Source organism: Zootoca vivipara, chromosome 7 (genome assembly GCF_965207765.1).
Source record: "Zootoca vivipara chromosome 7, rZooViv2.hap1.1, whole genome shotgun sequence".
NCBI lineage: Eukaryota > Metazoa > Chordata > Lepidosauria > Squamata > Lacertidae > Zootoca > Zootoca vivipara.
Window position 1 is genome coordinate 9,498,696 of NC_142590.1, and position 16,599 is coordinate 9,515,294.

The 16,599-nt window shown below is 49.4% G+C and overlaps 1 protein-coding gene across 2 annotated transcripts in view; it reads left to right on the forward strand.

Moving 5' to 3' along the window:
• The window catches only part of LOC118089049 (carboxyl-terminal PDZ ligand of neuronal nitric oxide synthase protein), a 60,544-nt gene that overhangs the window by 17,766 nt on the left and 26,179 nt on the right, over nucleotides 1-16,599 (forward strand). The window contains exons 2-8 of one of the 2 annotated variants that reach the window (XM_088674882.1): nucleotides 826-897; nucleotides 9,032-9,130; nucleotides 10,057-10,115; nucleotides 11,138-11,246; nucleotides 12,423-12,564; nucleotides 13,560-13,714; nucleotides 15,547-15,720. In XM_088674882.1, the coding sequence (XP_088531008.1) occupies nucleotides 826-897; nucleotides 9,032-9,130; nucleotides 10,057-10,115; nucleotides 11,138-11,246; nucleotides 12,423-12,564; nucleotides 13,560-13,714; nucleotides 15,547-15,720 (810 nt within the window). Of the gene's footprint in view, nucleotides 1-825; nucleotides 898-9,031; nucleotides 9,131-10,043; nucleotides 10,116-11,137; nucleotides 11,247-12,422; nucleotides 12,565-13,559; nucleotides 13,715-15,546; nucleotides 15,721-16,599 lie in introns of both variants that reach the window. The other variant, XM_088674883.1, reaches the window with a different exon arrangement.

A 16,599-nucleotide genomic window follows, 5' to 3' on the forward strand; every position in this document is an offset into this window, starting at 1 on the left:
TACTGAAGCCTTACTCACAGAGCCATCAAAAGGGACACACACACCCCACACAGAAGACCATTAAGCCCAAAGTCTAAAATCAGCTGCACCATTGAGATCGTGCATAACTTTCCTTGGACTGTGCTCACACTCCTGTTTATAGGACGCTCATCCTGTTTCCAGAGCTGGATTTTCAATACAAAACATGTATGTATGCCATGCCTCATTATAGTATACTCCTGTTTGATATGTTCTTTCTCAAACCACATTAAGACTGATTGGAACTCTTAAGCTGTTCCTACTTGGTCTCTAGCCAAGGTATGAACCCCCTAAAAAAAAAGGTAAAGGACCCCTGGACAGTTAAGTCCAGTCAAAGGCGACTATGGGGTTGCGGCGCTCATCTCGCTTTCAGTCGAGGGAGCCGGCGTTTGTCCACAGACAGCTTTCTGGACCATATGGCCAGCAGGACTAAACCACTTCTGGCACAACGGAACACGTGATAGAAACCAGAGCGCACGGAAACGCCGTTTACCTTCCCGCCGCAGCGGTACCTATTTATCTACTTGCACTGGTGTGCTTTCGAACTGCTAGGTTGGCAGGAGCTGGGACAGAGCAACGGGCGCTCACCCCGTCGCGGGGAATCAAACCGCCAACCTTCCAATCGGCAAGCCGAAGAGACTCAGTGGTTTAGACCACAGCACCACCTGTGTCCCTAACGCAGGGTAAAGACACCCCCAGCCCAACAAGGCCCCCTTGATGCATACAGAACAGAAGCAAAGTGAAGCCATGAAGGAAAGTTTGACTCTTGCCTTTTTGTTGCCTAACTCTTCTCTCTTTTCCTTCTAGTATATTGGCAGCCTAGATGTACCCCGGCCAAACAGCAGGGTGGAGATTGTCACAGCCATGAGACGCATTAGGGTAAGTGATTCCAGCACGCTTATAGATGTCTGCTGTATCCGAACAAGATTCATGTGAACGAGAGAGAGATATCCTAATTCTAGATGGTTGGGAGAGGTGACGCGCGAATGCCGCGATCCTTATTAAGCCCTTTGTAAGCTGGTGCTGGTAAACATGGTCCCTTCCGCAACAGCAGTGGCTCATGCTCTGTTTCTGCTCATAATAATTTTAGCAATATGAATTTTCATAGCTCTAGTGTCCCTGCCCCAGAGAGCTTGCGATGTAAAATTCAACCCAGGAAGGCAGCTGCAGAAGAAAAATTGCGGGTTCAGTTCAGTAGCACCCTCACCTGTGTGCTAATCATTTCTGGCCTGAGAGCTCTAGTTACTCTTGGCCCATAGCAACAATTGCTTTGCCTGCCCTGCCTCCCTCTCCCTCCTCACTGAATGTTTTTGGATTCTATATTAGCTGATAACATGGAGTACAGTGGATTTCATCGATAAGCTCATTCTAGAAACTTTGAATACAGTGGTACCTTGGTCGTCAAACTTAATCCGTTCGAAAACTAAGGCGTGGCTTCCGATTGGCTGCAGGATTGGCCAATCAGAAGCTGTGGAAGCCACGGCCGACATTTGGCTTCCAAAAAACATTCGCAAACTGGAACACTCAATTCTCCTTTGCCCAGCAAGTAACTGTGGTGCTGGAAGTGAAGCTAAGTCCTCAACTTGCAAATATAATTGCATAATGATAAAGTGGGGAATCATACATTTGCCACTGGTTTTTTTTTTTAAAAAAAACCATTCATTCATTTGCACAGAAGCAGCCATGTTATGCTACCCGCAACACACACACAAACACCCCCAGAGGTTTTTAATCCCCTCTCCTGATCTGCTGAGCCCAGGACTGGATTGCATGACCGAAGCCAATCTAGTGGTTACTGAAAGCCAAGGGGGATCCCCAAATGACCCTTTGTACAGGCAAGGAGTGGGGCGCGGGTGGCGCTGTGGGTTAAACCACAGAACCTAGGGCTTGCGGATCAGAAGGTCGGCGGTTCAAATCCCCGCGACGGGGTGAGCTCCCGTTGCTCGTTCCCAGCTCCTGCCAACCTAGCAGTTCGAAAGCACACCAGTGCAAGTAGATAAATAGGTACCGCTACAGCGGGAAGGTAAACGGCGTTTCCGTGCGCTGCTTTGGTTTGCCAGAAGCGACTTAGTCATGCTGGCCACATGACCCGGAAGCTATACGCTGGCTCCCTCGGCCAATAAAGCGAGATGAGCGCCGCAACCCCAGAGTCATCCGCGACTGCACCTAATGGTCAGGGGGCCCTTTACCTTCTACAGGCAAGGAAGGGCTCTGGTTATCCCTGGGGTGTCTGCAGGGAGATGGAAACAGAATACCTTCCCAAGGGTTCTGGCAGGAGAGCAGACAAGAGGGATCCGTTCTGAGCCTGTGGGTGGGCAGCTAGAGAGGGAGAGGCGAGTGTGGGCTGCCCTGCTTCTGGCCCTCTTGCCAAGCAGGAGAGCCCATTCGCCTGCTGGGTCTGGTGGGGAAGGGGAGGAGGATCCAGCAGAAGGTGTGTGGCTTTGGTCTCTCTCTTCAGGGTGTCTTTAAGAGAGAAGCTAATGGGAGAAGATGCTTTCCTTTCTTGGGTGCTTCTTCACCCTGTCGGGAGCCTCCTGTCACAGTGGGAGAGCCTAGATGGCTCCCAGCGTTCAAGAGCCTGTTGAATTTGCCCCAGGAGGACCAGCGCTTCTTCGCTGCTCTCTGTTTCTGCGCAGCGATGAGCACAAGACTGTTATTGGAACAGGAAATTCCTGGCCAGTAGACACGTCCCCGAGGTCTCCAACCTCTGTTCCCCTATCCCTGCTCAGCCGTGTGCTAATGAAGGGGGGGGGGAAGCAGAGTAATGGGAATTCCTCAGATTCCAGCCTTAATCTGTCGCTCTGGATTCCATCTCAAGCTCAGCAGACAGGGAGGGAGGGAGCTGCCTGCCAGACGTCTTGGAAGAGGGGGGGGGGCAGTCTAGCTTTTCCGGGAACTTAGAACTGCAAGGCCAACATAACCCAGGCAAAGGTGTGATGGGGCAGCAGCTGCCTTGTATTGAAGCCGAAGAACGAGAGAAACCCTGGCAAGGAGTACAACTTCCAAGCACTTAGCTAAGAAGTGTTTAAAATCCAGAATAGGACCTCGTTGCAGGAGGGGGGAGTGTGTCAAAGCCCTAGGTCAATATAGCTGTTTGGGATTTTTTCCCTTTGTATAATGGACAGGTGTGCTTATGTTAGGACCAGTTGATGTTGTCGTGATTGGTGGGATTTTTATTAGTGTTTTATCAATTGACCCTTATTATGGTCAGCGGGGGGTGTAAGCGACGCTAGCATTTTCATGAATTTTTGAGACTTACTCTTTAAAGAGAGGGTTGAATTCCCCAATGTATATCCTATAGAGAAGAGCAGGGCAGACTTCAGCACATTAGCTCCTGCAGCATCCCTTGCCGCACCCCCATCCCATGGCTGCCAGGAATTTCTGCAGCACCCTGTTCCCTCCGTCGGGCTCTCTTGGAGAAACCACCTAGGCAGGACAGAGACACAGCGGTTGGACGGTGACCTTCGTAAACGCAGAAGGAAGGCCGGCCGGCCGGCCAATTGCTGCTGCTCATTTTGGAAGCCGCAGCCGCCTACCTTTTCCCTGCTCTTGCCAGGCACAACTCCATGCTTAAAAGCTCCCTGTCTGAGCAATGCTGCTGTCTCTCTGCCACAGCTGCTGCTGTTACCCCTGAGCTTTCCCCATGCAAACCCGCTCTTTAGCGCTCCATCGGAGCAAACATCAACTTGTGTTTCAAGCAGATTGCTGTTGGCTCCGATGGAGCTTGAAAGAGCGGGTTTCCATGGGGAAAGCCCCAGAGCAAAAAGGACAAGCGGAAGAAATTGTGGGGCGGAGGGAACCAAGAGGAGCCCTCTGTGGCCCAGAGATGGAAGGAAAATAAAGTCCCTACCAGAGAAGAATGGCAGATCAAGCTGATGGATTATGCCGAAATGCCAAAAATGACCAGAAGAATCACAAACCAGGAAGACCAAAATGTTCATAAGGAATTGGGGGGGGGGGTGTTATAATTTACAGTATCTTAAGAACCATTGTAAACAGCTAAAATTGTTGGTAGGATTGGAATGACACTTGTATTTTAATGGTGAATTTTGGACAGAATGGAGATGTAAAAGATTTGGATTATCATAAAAGATGCAGGAGGAAATGAATAACAATAGGACCCACGAAAGGGGAGGAGGGAGGTCCTTGAGATTCTCTGGAATCTTTTCTTAATGTTGTATGTTGGGTATGTGATTGTAAAACTTTAACCTGAAAGACCAAATAAATGAAGAAGAGGAAGAGGGAAGAAGAAGAAGGAGGAGGAGGAGGAGCCCTTTGTGGCTGCGGCACAAGAGTTTGCTCTGCCAGGGCCATTCAGGACAGCCTTTGCGGAAAGATCTAAGGAAGAAAGCCTGGGTTCTGGTGGCGCTTCTTTCCCGGGGGGGGGGGTTCAGGTGATGGTTGGAGCCCTTCCCAATGTCTCCTTCCATGGATTTGCTGTCTGATATGCCACCCCCCTTCCCGGCCGCTTCTTGTTTCTCTCTCCTCCCGTGGACGGTGAGGAAGTGCAGCCCCCTTGCAGAGGAGTGTGGTAGCCTCTGGCATTTGTCAGGAATGCCTGGAATTGCTGTTGCATGTGGTCATTCTTCACCTTGGGCCTTTCCTAATCTGGAGGCAAGAGGCTGGATAGAATGTGCTGAGTTTTAATATATTTTCCGGACCAACTAGAGTTTAATTAGCAGAACGCCCCCATATTCTATCAAAACAGAGTTCATTGTGAATGTTTATTTTTGCGGTTTTTGTGTGTGTGTGTTTGTCAAATTGTAATTTTTAAATAATAAAGAATCATCGGGGGGGAACAGTGTTGGGAAATCCAGTTCGCTTATGCCAATGTGACTTTTAGTCTAGTTTCTCTCTCTTTTAATTTAAAGTTTAACGTATAATTTCCACGTATAATTCTTGGTCATTATCGCAAACCATCCAATTCAGTTCGTATAATCCTACACAACTACAAATTTCAGATTTCAATGCTTTTAAAAAAAGAAGAAGAATTGGACCCATCTCAAAGAGCTAAATGTGACAGCAACATGCGAGTTTGTGTGATTGAGAATAACTGTATAAATGTCTGTCTTCCCATAAGGAGAAGCCCAGGGTTCCTGATCACATGGAGGAGCCCTTCGTGTGTTTTCACTTGCACTGAACAGTGATTTCAAAGGCGCACTTGGTGTGTGGCCAGATGGCACGTCAAAGGAATTATTGCTGGCAGCACATTCCTGCGCTCTCTTCATGCTTCCAATGAACTTTTTCCTTTTCTTTCTTTGGGGGCGCATGTGTCTAGAACTGATGAGGGACCTTCTCCTTGGGAAATATGGGAAAGTGGTGAGCAGTTTGTCCCCCTGTCCCCCCCCCAAAAAAAATTTCTGGCAAGAACAAATGGTTCTGCAAACCCTAGAGTTACTTTGCCAGCCTCTCTGCTCTGCAATCCCAGGTGGGTAAGTAAGACTGGCAAAGATCCGACCATGTGCCTAAAGCGATGGAGTAATCGGCTACCCAGGACGCGGGTGGCGCTGTGGTCTAAACCCCTGAGCCTCTTAGGCTTGCCGATCAGAAGGTCGGCGGTTCGAATCCCCGCAACAGGGTGAGCTCCCGTTGCTCTGTCCCAGCTTCGGCCAACCTAGCAGTTTGAAAGCATGTCAAAAGTGGAAGTAGATAAATAGGTACCTCTCCAGCGGGAAGGTAAACGCCGTTGCCGTGCGCTCCTCTGGTTCCGCCAGAAGCGGCTTAGTCATGATACTGGCCACATGACCTGGAAAAACTGTCTGCGGACAAACGCCGGCTCCCTCGGCCTGTAAAGCGAGTTGAGCGCCGCAACCCCAGAGTCGTCTGCGACTGGACCTAACTGTCAGGGGTCCTCTACCTTTTTAAAAAAAATGGCTACCCACGTTTCTCACGAGGAAAAAAGAAATCAGAAACGGGCCAGGGAAATCTGTATTGCCTTGCTTTTGTGGTGGCCTTTTTAAGCTGCAGAAACCTAAGTTAGATATGAGACCCCATGGGCACTTCGGCTGTTCTCCACAAGCCACCGTCCTAATACAGTGGTACCTCTACTTACGAGTTTAATGCGTTCCGAACACACATTTGTAAGTGAAAAAAAATTGTAAGTCGAATCCCATAGGAATGCAATGGGAGAAAAAATTCGTAAATCGAAGCAACCCTATCTAAAAATTCGTAAGTAGAAAAAATCCTATCTAAACCGCATCCAAGATGGCGGACGGAGCTCCATTCGTAAGTAGAAATATTCGTAAGTAGAGTTATTCGTAAGTAGAGGTACGACTGTAGATGCATTCTCTGTGGAGAGATTCTCATGGTTTCACATCCCAAAAGTGTTCAGTAAAGAGGATAGAAGATTGCCCACTCACTCAGTGAAAACTGATCTTGGGGAAAGGTCTCTAGGAATGGCATAGTTTATTCCTTAGCGGCCCGTTTTTTCTTTTGTCTGTTGCACCTCATACCTTGGTAAATTTTCCCCCTTTTGAACTCCCAAGGGCTTTGAAGCCTGGAGGATGTTAGATGGGAAGATCTTGTTGTTCCGTGCATTTGGACCGCTGGATTCAAGGATTTAAATATTTAGCAGGATCCTGAATAGCTGAATAGGATCCCAAGCATACTTTTGTACCTTTTCCCTGTTTACATGTCTTTACTCCCCTTCCAACTCTTGCCTCTTCTGGAGGACAAAAAGGTTCCCACCGTTTTGTGACATGTTTGGTTGGTCCTAATAAAACTCTCCCTGGCCCGAATTTTATATGAATATTATGCAACCGCCCTGAATGTGTGTATGAGTTGGTTTTGCTTATGTAAACTCTTGAGAGGTGGAAGCAGTGTGCATTAATCTGATGAATTCTGTCACATGTGACCTTTTGAAAACAGGATCTTCCTGATTCTATGATATGATGTTGGCACCAGGCCTATGCCCTTCTGTGACATTGTTGACGAGGAAATCCAGCTTTCTATCACGTTGCCATTCCCTGTTCCTGCCCCTGAATGATCGATATATGCCCCTCTTTTGGTGGTTTGCAAATGCAGAATTCCATGCTGGTCACCTGCCTGGAGCGAGTCTGACCCATGGAGCGATTCTGTGGACAAATAAGGGTTGTAGAGATGACATGAAGCGGCTTCCCATAGGAGAAGCTTCCTTTAGGAGATAGTTACACTCGGACAAGTCTTTGTAAATGTGCTTCTCAGCAGCCCAATGGTCAGTTAAGGCCGGTATCTGGCTTGAGGACATGCCGGTGGCTAACCAAGCCAGAAAACAGAACTGTCGACTCAGGATTTTACCGGGAGGTATTGATGTTTTTATTAAAGATAAGATACAACATTTAAGAGTTTGCATGTGGTTACAGAAGTGGTTTTTGTTTTTGTTTTTTACAAATCGTACAGATCTGTAACTAGTATATTCCGGCGTATTATAAGACGACCCCCAACTTTTCCAGTTAAAATATAGAGTTTGGGATGTACTCGCCGTATTAATAAGTCAACCCGGGGTATAAGACGACCCCCAACTTTTGAGAAGATTTTCCTGGGTTAAAAAGTAGTCTTATACGCTGGAATATACAGTAATAAAGAAAGTGGAGGGCTACTTGAGCCCATGGGAATGAAATGAAATGCATATGTGGGGGACCTGTAAAAGGGTAAAAGAGTGATGGGAAATAATTCATAATGAACTGGAAAAAAAAATTTTAACTCTCCCCCCCCCCACCAAAAAAAGCCAGAGTCCTTTCTGTCAGGGATAATTCAGACTGAAATTCCCAGGTGTCAAAAAAGGTTTTTTATGTATGCCACTACTGCGGCCCATGTTTTGTTAGCCCCAAAATGGAAAACGAGTGAGGTTCCAACTAAAGAAGATCGGCAAATTAAACTGATGGAATATGCGCAGTTTGCGGACCTAACATATAGAATAAGAATAACATATAGAACAGGCATCCCCAAACTTCGGCCCTCCAGATGTTTTGGACTACAATTCCCATCTTCCCCAACCACTGGTCCTGTTAGCTAGGGATCATGGGAGTTGTAGGCCAAAACATCTGGAGGGCCGCAGTTTGGGGATGCCTGATATAGAATAAGAAGATTGGGGGGAAATTTATTGAATATATGGAGGGAAATTGTGTATATTTGAAAACGTGGGCAGCATTAAGAGAAATCCAGCAGTGTAAATAAGTTTTGGTGGATGCAATAATAGAATACTGAATGGTTTAGTTTATGTAAAATATTCAGCGGTTTATGTTGTGCAAAATGAACCATGGAAGAGAGGAAAGGAAGTCATTGATATTTTAAGGTTGTTTAAGTGGATACAGTGGAACCTCAGTTTATGAACACCTCGGTTTATGAATTTTCGGTTTACGAATGCCATGGACCCATCTGGAACGGATTAATTCACTTTCCATTACTTTCAATGGGAAAGTTCGCTTCAGTTTATGAACGCTTCACTTTATGAACAGACTTCCGGAACCAATTACACCCATGCTTTGGGTTACGGTAAGTACGCTTCAGGTTGAGTACTCCGTGGACCCGTCTGGAACGGATTAATCCACTTTCCATTACTTTCAATGGGAAAGTTCGCTTCAGTTTATGAACGCTTCAGTTTATGAACAGACTTCTGGAACCAATTGTGTTCATAAACCGAGGTACCACTGTATTCTAAAATGTAAAACAGGAATTTCATAAAGATTATTTTTAAAAAAGAAAAAAGGTTTCTTCCTCAACAGGCAGGCAGCTGGCCAGGCCTGCGGAAGCCGCTCTTGAGGGGGCATCTCCTCCAAGCACATCGCATCTTCTGCTGTTGCTGCCCTTGTCTTCTGCCCACCTGTCTGGCCCCCTTATGAGGCTGCTTGCGCAAAGCAGGGTGCACACAAAGTGCCCTTAGGAAACATGGGGGCTATGACATGGGGGCTGCCTTGCGCATGAAATAGGCCTCTGGGGGTGGCAGACCGAAGGGTAGACTCGTTTGCGGCACAAATTGCTTGGAGACGCTGCTGAGGGGGGGCCTTCCTTCCCGTTGTGCTTTTGCTCCCCACAGTACGAGTTCAAAGCCAAAAGTATAAAGAAGAAGAAGGTCACTCTCATTGTGTCTGTGGACGGCGTGAAGGTGCTGCTGAAGAAAAAGAAGAAAAAGAAGGTGAGCTCCCAATTTCTCAGGCTGCAATAAGCTCTGGGCCCCTTTTGTGCAATTCCTCCCTTAGACTGGATGGGAGGAGATTTCCGTGCAGGAAATCATTGACTTTCATGAGGTGTCCACTGTCCTATCGGGCTCTGTGAGGTAAAAGAGAGTCGACTCTTTCCCCCATATTTGCTCGGGACGCTTTTCTGCTCAGCAGGACACAACCTGGGTGGCAAACTTCCTTTTGTCTCTGCCGGTCAGACCCTTACCAGAATTGGTCAAATCAAATGTTCCAGTCTTACAGGCAGCAGTGGCAATGGTGGGGAGGCGGGGGCGGGCGGACAGAAAGACAAATAGGCGGACACTTCTTTCTCCCCCTTAGCGGTCCCTGTCCCTGCTGCTGTTGCCGTGAGAAGAATGAGCAGTGAGTCTGCCTTTTCAAATGTACAGCAGCATTTCTTACTGCATTGAGGGGGCATGAAGGGGAGAACGAATCTTGTGGGTGCTTTGAAACACAGTCTTCTTGTGCTTCCTGCAGCGGGGCAGGGCGGTGGGGGAGACCCAGGGGAGAAAGAAGCTTCCTTCTTCTCTTTGCTCCCCTTCCACCCCCCTGCCACTGCTTCAGGGTGCACAAAAAAGGGGGCCCCTCCAGCCCCCTTGTTTGACTGTGCGCTCCTGTTTCCCGAGTAGAACCCAAGCCTTGCCCATCAGCTGGCTAGCGCGGGCCATATCCTGCTGCATTGTCTGCAGGTGCCTCTTCCTTCCGGGCAAAAGGCACCTGCAGCCAGTGCAGAGTCAAACCTCAGCCAGTTGCAGGTGACATCAGCCTGATGCCAGGTCACCTGAAGGATGGTCGATGCACAAAACCTTCCTTGTGAGCTTTGTAATATCTCTTGCCACTCAGTGAGGCATCTGTCTTGCTTATGCGCAGCTCTCTTTTGCAGAAGAAAGAGTGGGACTGGGACGAGAGCAAACTGCTGGTGATGCACGACCCGATCTACAGGTGAGATTTCGGGAGCAGGGAAGGAGTGTCGTCGGCTCATAGCGCACTTAACCTGGGTCGGTCTGCCTCTGGCCAAAGGAAATCTACAGTTGGGCCTCTGGCCGCTGCTGGCAGGTTAATGAAAGGGGAAGCAGAGGGAACCTCGCACTGCAGACGAGGCACAAGGGGAGGGTGGGCTCGGTCGCTTTAAAAGCATAAGAAAAAACCCACATGAAATGGAAAGGGACATGGCCTTGCTTGTCACTATTCACAAGAGCCAGTTGATGCCTCCTGCAAAGTTGACAGCAGGTGGACTTTTCTGGGTCAGGGATTCCCCCCCGCCACTCTGAGTGTTGCCACATGGAGCCTGGTGTCCTTCATTAGTACCTGATACCCTGTATGCAAAGGGTGGCATTGGGGTCTAAACCACTGAGCCTCTTGAGCTTGCCGATCAGAAGGTCGGCGGTTCGAATCCCCGCCACGGAGTGAGTTCCCGTTGCTCTGTCCCAGCTCCTGCCAACCTAGCAGTTCGAAAACACGCCAGTGCAAGTAGATAAATAGGGTGGGGTGGGGAGGTAAACAGCGTTTCCGTGCGCTGCTCTGGTTTCCGTCACGGTGTCCTGTTGCGCCGGAAGCGGTTTAGTCCTGCTGGCCACATGACCCAGAAAGCTGTCTGTGGATAAAACGCCGGGTCCCTCGGCCTGAAAGCGAGATGAGCACTGCAACCCCATAGTCGCCTCGGACTGGACTTAACCGTCCCAGAGTCCTTTACCTTTACCTTTTTATCTTTATGCAGGGCCCACCCCAAATAGCCATTCCAACACAGGAGTTCCCTACCTGCCCTTGTCCTGATTTCCTCTTGTGCCCAGGTGGGAAGCTGTTATTGGACTCCCACCCATGGCAACCAGCATGACCAAGGGGTGATGGGACTCGTGAGTCCGACCACACCTGGCGGGTCCACAGGCTCCCATCCCTGCCAAAGAGCATGGGAGCCTCTTTTGCACACCTTGGGCATCTGTACAATTATTGTGCCGTTCCTGCAGGATATTCTACGTGTCCCACGATTCCCAGGACCTGAAGATCTTCAGCTACATTGCCAGGGATGGCTCCAGCAACGTCTTCCGTTGCAATGTCTTCAAGTCGAAGAAGAAGGTGAGCTCCAAGCTGGTCTGGTCTGGCCAGCAGCAGGCAAACCTTGGGGAGGGGGGGCCTCTGAGTATCTCTCTTTGCAGGGCAGGATCATAGTGTAAATGTGGAGTTAGCGCCTCTGGCCGAGCTTGCAGCTGGAGACACAGTGTGGAACCTGAGACCTACTTAGATGGGGATTGTGAGCAGGTTACAAGGAATGCAATTTTCTCCCCCAGATTGAAGGAGGGAAGCTAGTACGAGAAAAGACCACTTCGGGTGCCAAAGGTTTTTTCCCTTCTTTTACTCCTTCTTTCTGTTTTTACATGCTATGGAAGACTGAAACATCTGGAGGGGCCCCCTCTGGACTTAAGAATTGGCTTCCCATGGAGATCCAAAGAGGTGGAGGGAATTTTCTTGCATATGTGGTGGACTTGTAAAAGGATAGAAGAGTATTGGGAAATGATCCATAACGAATTGGGGGGGGATTATAAGTACTCCCCCCCAAAAAAAAACCCAGAGTCCTTTCTGTTTGGGATAATTCAGACTGAAATTCCCAGGTCTCAAAAAAGGTTATTTCTGTATGCCACTACTGCCACTACTGCGGCCAAAAATGGAAAACAAGCGAGGTTCCAACCAAAGAAGAATAGCAACTTAACTTGACAGAATATGCGCAGCTTGCAGACTTAACAAAGAATAAGAGAACAAGAAGAACAAACGTTTAGAGAAAATTGGAAAACGTTTATTGAATATATGGGAAATAATTGTGTACAGCTGAAAACCCTGGCAGCATTAAGATAAATTCAACAAGTTTTGACGGATGTCATAAAGGAATACCGAATGGTTTAGTTTATGTAAAATATGCAGGGATATATGATATGCAAAATGAACCATGGAAAGAGAAGTGGGAAAGTCATTGATATCTTAAGGATGTTTAATGAGTATTTTAAATTATAAAACGGAATTTTTTATTAAAATTATATAAAAGAGAGAGGGGATGGGGGAGCTGGGGGCAGTTACATGCCTTGCCTGGACTGCTTGAATGGTCAGGATCCTGTGTGGCACTACCCACTGTTGGAGTTGAATCCTTGGGGTTTCTCTCCAGTTCGCATCAGGGCAGAGGTGGCAGGAGGCTCTTGATTTGGCAAAGGGTCCGTGGTTCTTTGTGTCCCGGGAGAAACCTCTTTCCTTCCCTCTCTGCAGAGTCAGGCCATGCGCATTGTCCGAACTGTGGGGCAAGCGTTTGAGGTCTGCCACAAGCTGAGCCTGCAGCATACTCACCAGAACGCGGACGGCCAAGAGGACAGCCAGAGCGAGAAGGGCAGAGAAGACCCGGAGGCGCCAGGTACGTGGGCAAGGGCAAGGGCAAAGATCTTCTTCTCCTGGATGTGCCCCCTCCTCGGACTAAGTCCTGAAGAGAATCACTCTCTTCCCAGAGCAACAGGGCTGGCAGAAACCACCGGGGGGGGGATCTTTCATAGATGCTTCAGTTGAGATTCCTGCAAGGGTCCCTTCCAACACCACAGTTCTATGGCTCTATGATTCCATAACCGCCCCAGGGTGGGGAAGAAGCCCCAACGGCGCTGTGGCAGCCTGCAGCAACATGACGAGGAACATTGCACTTGGCAAAGTTTGAGAAACTCCCTCTCCCTCTTGACGCAGAGTTGAAAGGGTGTGCAAAGCAAACATCCGGGTTCATTCTGTCAGGGACTGGGCAGAGGACGAATGGTGGAGACCGTCTCCCCGGCCTGAGACAGTTCAGGTTTGAGGGAGGTCACAGGTCAGGGGAAGATGAAGGGAAAAGCTGGGAGATAATGGGAGAGGAGGAGGAGGAAGAAGAAGCACCAGGAGGGCAATAGCTGACAGACACAGTGTCTTTAGGAAGCATTCCAGACCACCCTCTCCCAGAACCTGGCGAGCCTTGAAAGTAGGAGAGCAAAGAGCTCAAAGGCAGAGGGCACTTGTCAGCACCCGTAGCTGTGACGTATGAGAGGGGAGGGGGGTGGAGACTCACACGGGGCAACGCCATTATTCCAAGTGGCTGCATTTCCAAGCCTCTCTCTGTGAATATTGAATAAAAAGCAGTTGGTAAGAACTTTCCCTTGTCTTATCTGTTCCTGGCGTCCTGCCGTGGGGGTTGGATCCTCTGCTGCCACACACACACACACACACACACCACTGCCTGCCTCTTGGCATGCAGGCCACACAGAGCCTCTACCAGCCCCCTTGACCCTTAGAGGAGAAGCTTGCGGAATTCCTGCCATTTTCTACCAAGAGTTTTTTTGGGGATAATTCCCTCTACCACCACCCGCCCTCACGGTACCCTTTGTTTTCTCCTAGCCTTGCCTGAAGCCGAGCCGGTTGTTGTCGCTGAGGAAACGGACATTGATGCTGTGGACTCTAGTTTGCCGGGGAGGCACCACTTGGAGTTCAACAGAGGAGTGACAGACCTTGATGCTGTCGGGGGAGAGCTGCCTGGCTTGCTTTGCACCAAGGTACATTCATCGGGGGGGGGGGAGGCGGACTGCACCCTACGGAAATCTATTGGCTCCCATCCCGTAGAACCAGGAGTCTGCAAAAGAGCAGGCTGCAGCCACAGCACAGGAGCAGAAGAGAGGCCTGCAGAGCAAATTTACCAAGCCTTAGAGTCATCTTGGGGGGTGGGAGATGACCCACATTTCTGTGGATTTAATCTGGGTGTGTGTGTGATCTTTCTTGCCTTAGATATGGCAAATCAAAGCAACTCTGTGGTGTCTTCCCCCAGTGGGATTTGATTGGGATGCTTGTTGATCTGTTGTCTTCCCACCAGCAAACAGCCTCTAGCACCGATGGCCACTGGCAGGGGAAAGCCGTGTTCTTTATAAGCCCCACCTCCCCAAGGCGAAGGGCTCCATTGCCTCCCTTCTAGATCCCAGGCCTGCTTTTCTTCCAGGTTCGATACTAGCCAGAAGTAGTTTATGCAGTTGAGGAAAAAAATTCTAAATGAAATAATGGTGATAAATCTCATGTAACGTTCACAAAACTTTATGAAACCATTATCAAGAATACAAAGGAAGCTGGGAAATTTTAAAAGCAAATAGGAAATTATATGTCTCAATAGGTAAAGGGTAAAGGGACCCCTGACCATTAGGTCCAATCGTGACCGACTCTGGGGTTGCGCGCTCATCTCGCATTATTGGCCGAGGGAGCCGGCGTATAGCTTCCAGGTCATGTGTCCAGCATGACAAAGCTGCTTCTGGTGAACCAGAGCAGCACACGGAAACGCTGTTTACCTTCCCGCTGTAGCGGTTCCTATTTATCTACTTGCAGTTTGACATGCTTTCGAACTGCTAGGTTGGCAGGAGCTGGGACCGAGCAACGGGAGCTCACCCCGTCACAGGGATTCGAACCGCCGACCTTCTGATCAGCAAGCCCTAGACTCTGTGGTTTAACCCACAGCGCCACCTGGGTCCTTATATGTCTCAACAGGTTGTGTTAAATAAAAGCGTTTCTAGAAGGAGTCTGAAAGTGCACAGTGAAGGTACCTGCTTTAACATTAATAGGCTTATTTGGAGACTGTGCCTGGCAGATTCCTTTAGGGAATTCGCATCCTAGCTAGAAAAAGCGGCACCCTCCCTGCCCAGCCATGGCTGGCCTCGTTGGGTGCTGCTCCAGGTCCGATGAGGCAAGAGAGGGCAGGAGCAAGAAGGGACAGGACCAGCTTCCCAGGTGCCACAGGGTGGGGGCAGCCTTGTTCCCCTCTGCCCCCCTCATTCCAATTTTGACACTGTGAAAACAGCCGCGTCACTTTTTGCCATGTGGCCGTGGGGCATGAATGGGGCCGTAGGAAGCCGTGGGCTCTCCTTGCCTGTGCTGGGCTGTGCCTGCACAGGGCTCTTCCTCCACATCCCTGCCGCGGGTGGCGCTGTGGTCTAAACCACCAGGCCTCTTGGGCTTGCCGATCAGAAGGTCGGCGGTTCCAATCCCCGCGACGGAGTGAGCTCCCATTGCTCTGTCCCAGCTCCTGCCAACCTAGCAGTTCGAAAGCACGCCAGTGCGAGTAGATAGATAGGTACCGGTGCGGCGGGAAGGTGAATGGCGTTTCCATGCACTCTAGTTTCTGTCACAGTGTCTCATTGCGCCAGAAGCGGTTTAGTCCTGCTGTGTTATCAGAAGATCCATCGGCTGTCATGACTTCACCTCTGTGATTTCTACCCTGGCCATCTTGTTGTTTTGTGAAGCCCATAGTCTGTGCAGACTGTGTTTGCTTCCACCAGTGGGGAGCCTGGAGGGGTGAGGTGTTGGGGTGGACCCTTCTGATCCCCTGCAGCTTCTTTGTCTTTTTCAGGGCTTGCTCCACAATGAGGACATCCTGGCGGCTTCCCCCGAGATGCTGCTCCCTTCTTCTTCTTCTGCCCAGCTGCCTGAGCCAGGGACCCCTCTCTCTGCTCACCACCAAAGGGAGCTTCTGCATCGGCTCTTGCAGCAGCAGACACAGCAGACGCAAGTGGCCGTGTCCCAGGTTGTTATCTCTGTTCTGCGGGAGGGAAGAACACAAAGGGATCTCCTGTCTGAGAAATGCTCCAGAGCAAAGGAGGCCCGGCCTCTGCCTTTTCGCTGAGACCAGATGCCTTAAAGGGGCAGAGGCTGGTGTCATGGGAGAGGTGCCCGATTGGGTCCCCGTGACTCTGTTGTAGTCATTTTTTTATTTTATTTTATTTCTCGTTCAGTGTTTCCACGGAATGTTGCTCAGGAGTCTGTTCCTCATTCCTAGATATTTTTAAATCTGCCTGCTACCCCAGCCCGGCTGCCGACAGTTACCTTGGCTTTCAATATCGCCAGAATGCTGCTGTCACCTGGTTCTCCCTCTTTGCCCCAGCTCATTCTCCCTCCTGACACCTCCAACAGCTTATCCTGTCTAATGGGGTGCCTCATCACAATTTCAAACTCAAGATCTTTTCTCCTAAGCCTTTCTCTGGTCTGTTACTCTCAATAGCCAGCAACAACGGGCACAGCTTTCTCTGTTGTCCAGGCACCAAGCCTTGATATAAGCTTTGAATGGCTCTTAGCATCACTCAGTGCCCATCACGTTTCATCTCCCTGTGCCACCTTGTGAAAATCCACTTTTCCTGGGCGCATTTTCTAGCTACTCTTTAGGAACCTGTAAGTGCATTATCACACAGTTTGTCCCCAGTTACCTTCACGCTTCCGTCCCTCTGTTGGTTTCCCCCTCTTTCAAAATATGTATAAGGACCTGCCGTTCTTTGCTTCTGTTGCTCTACAACAGGCATCTCCAAACTTCGGCCCTCCAGATGTTTTGGCCTACAACTCCCATGATTCCTAGCTAACAGGACCAGTGGTCAGGGAAGATGGGAATTGGAGTCCAAAATGTCTGGAGGGC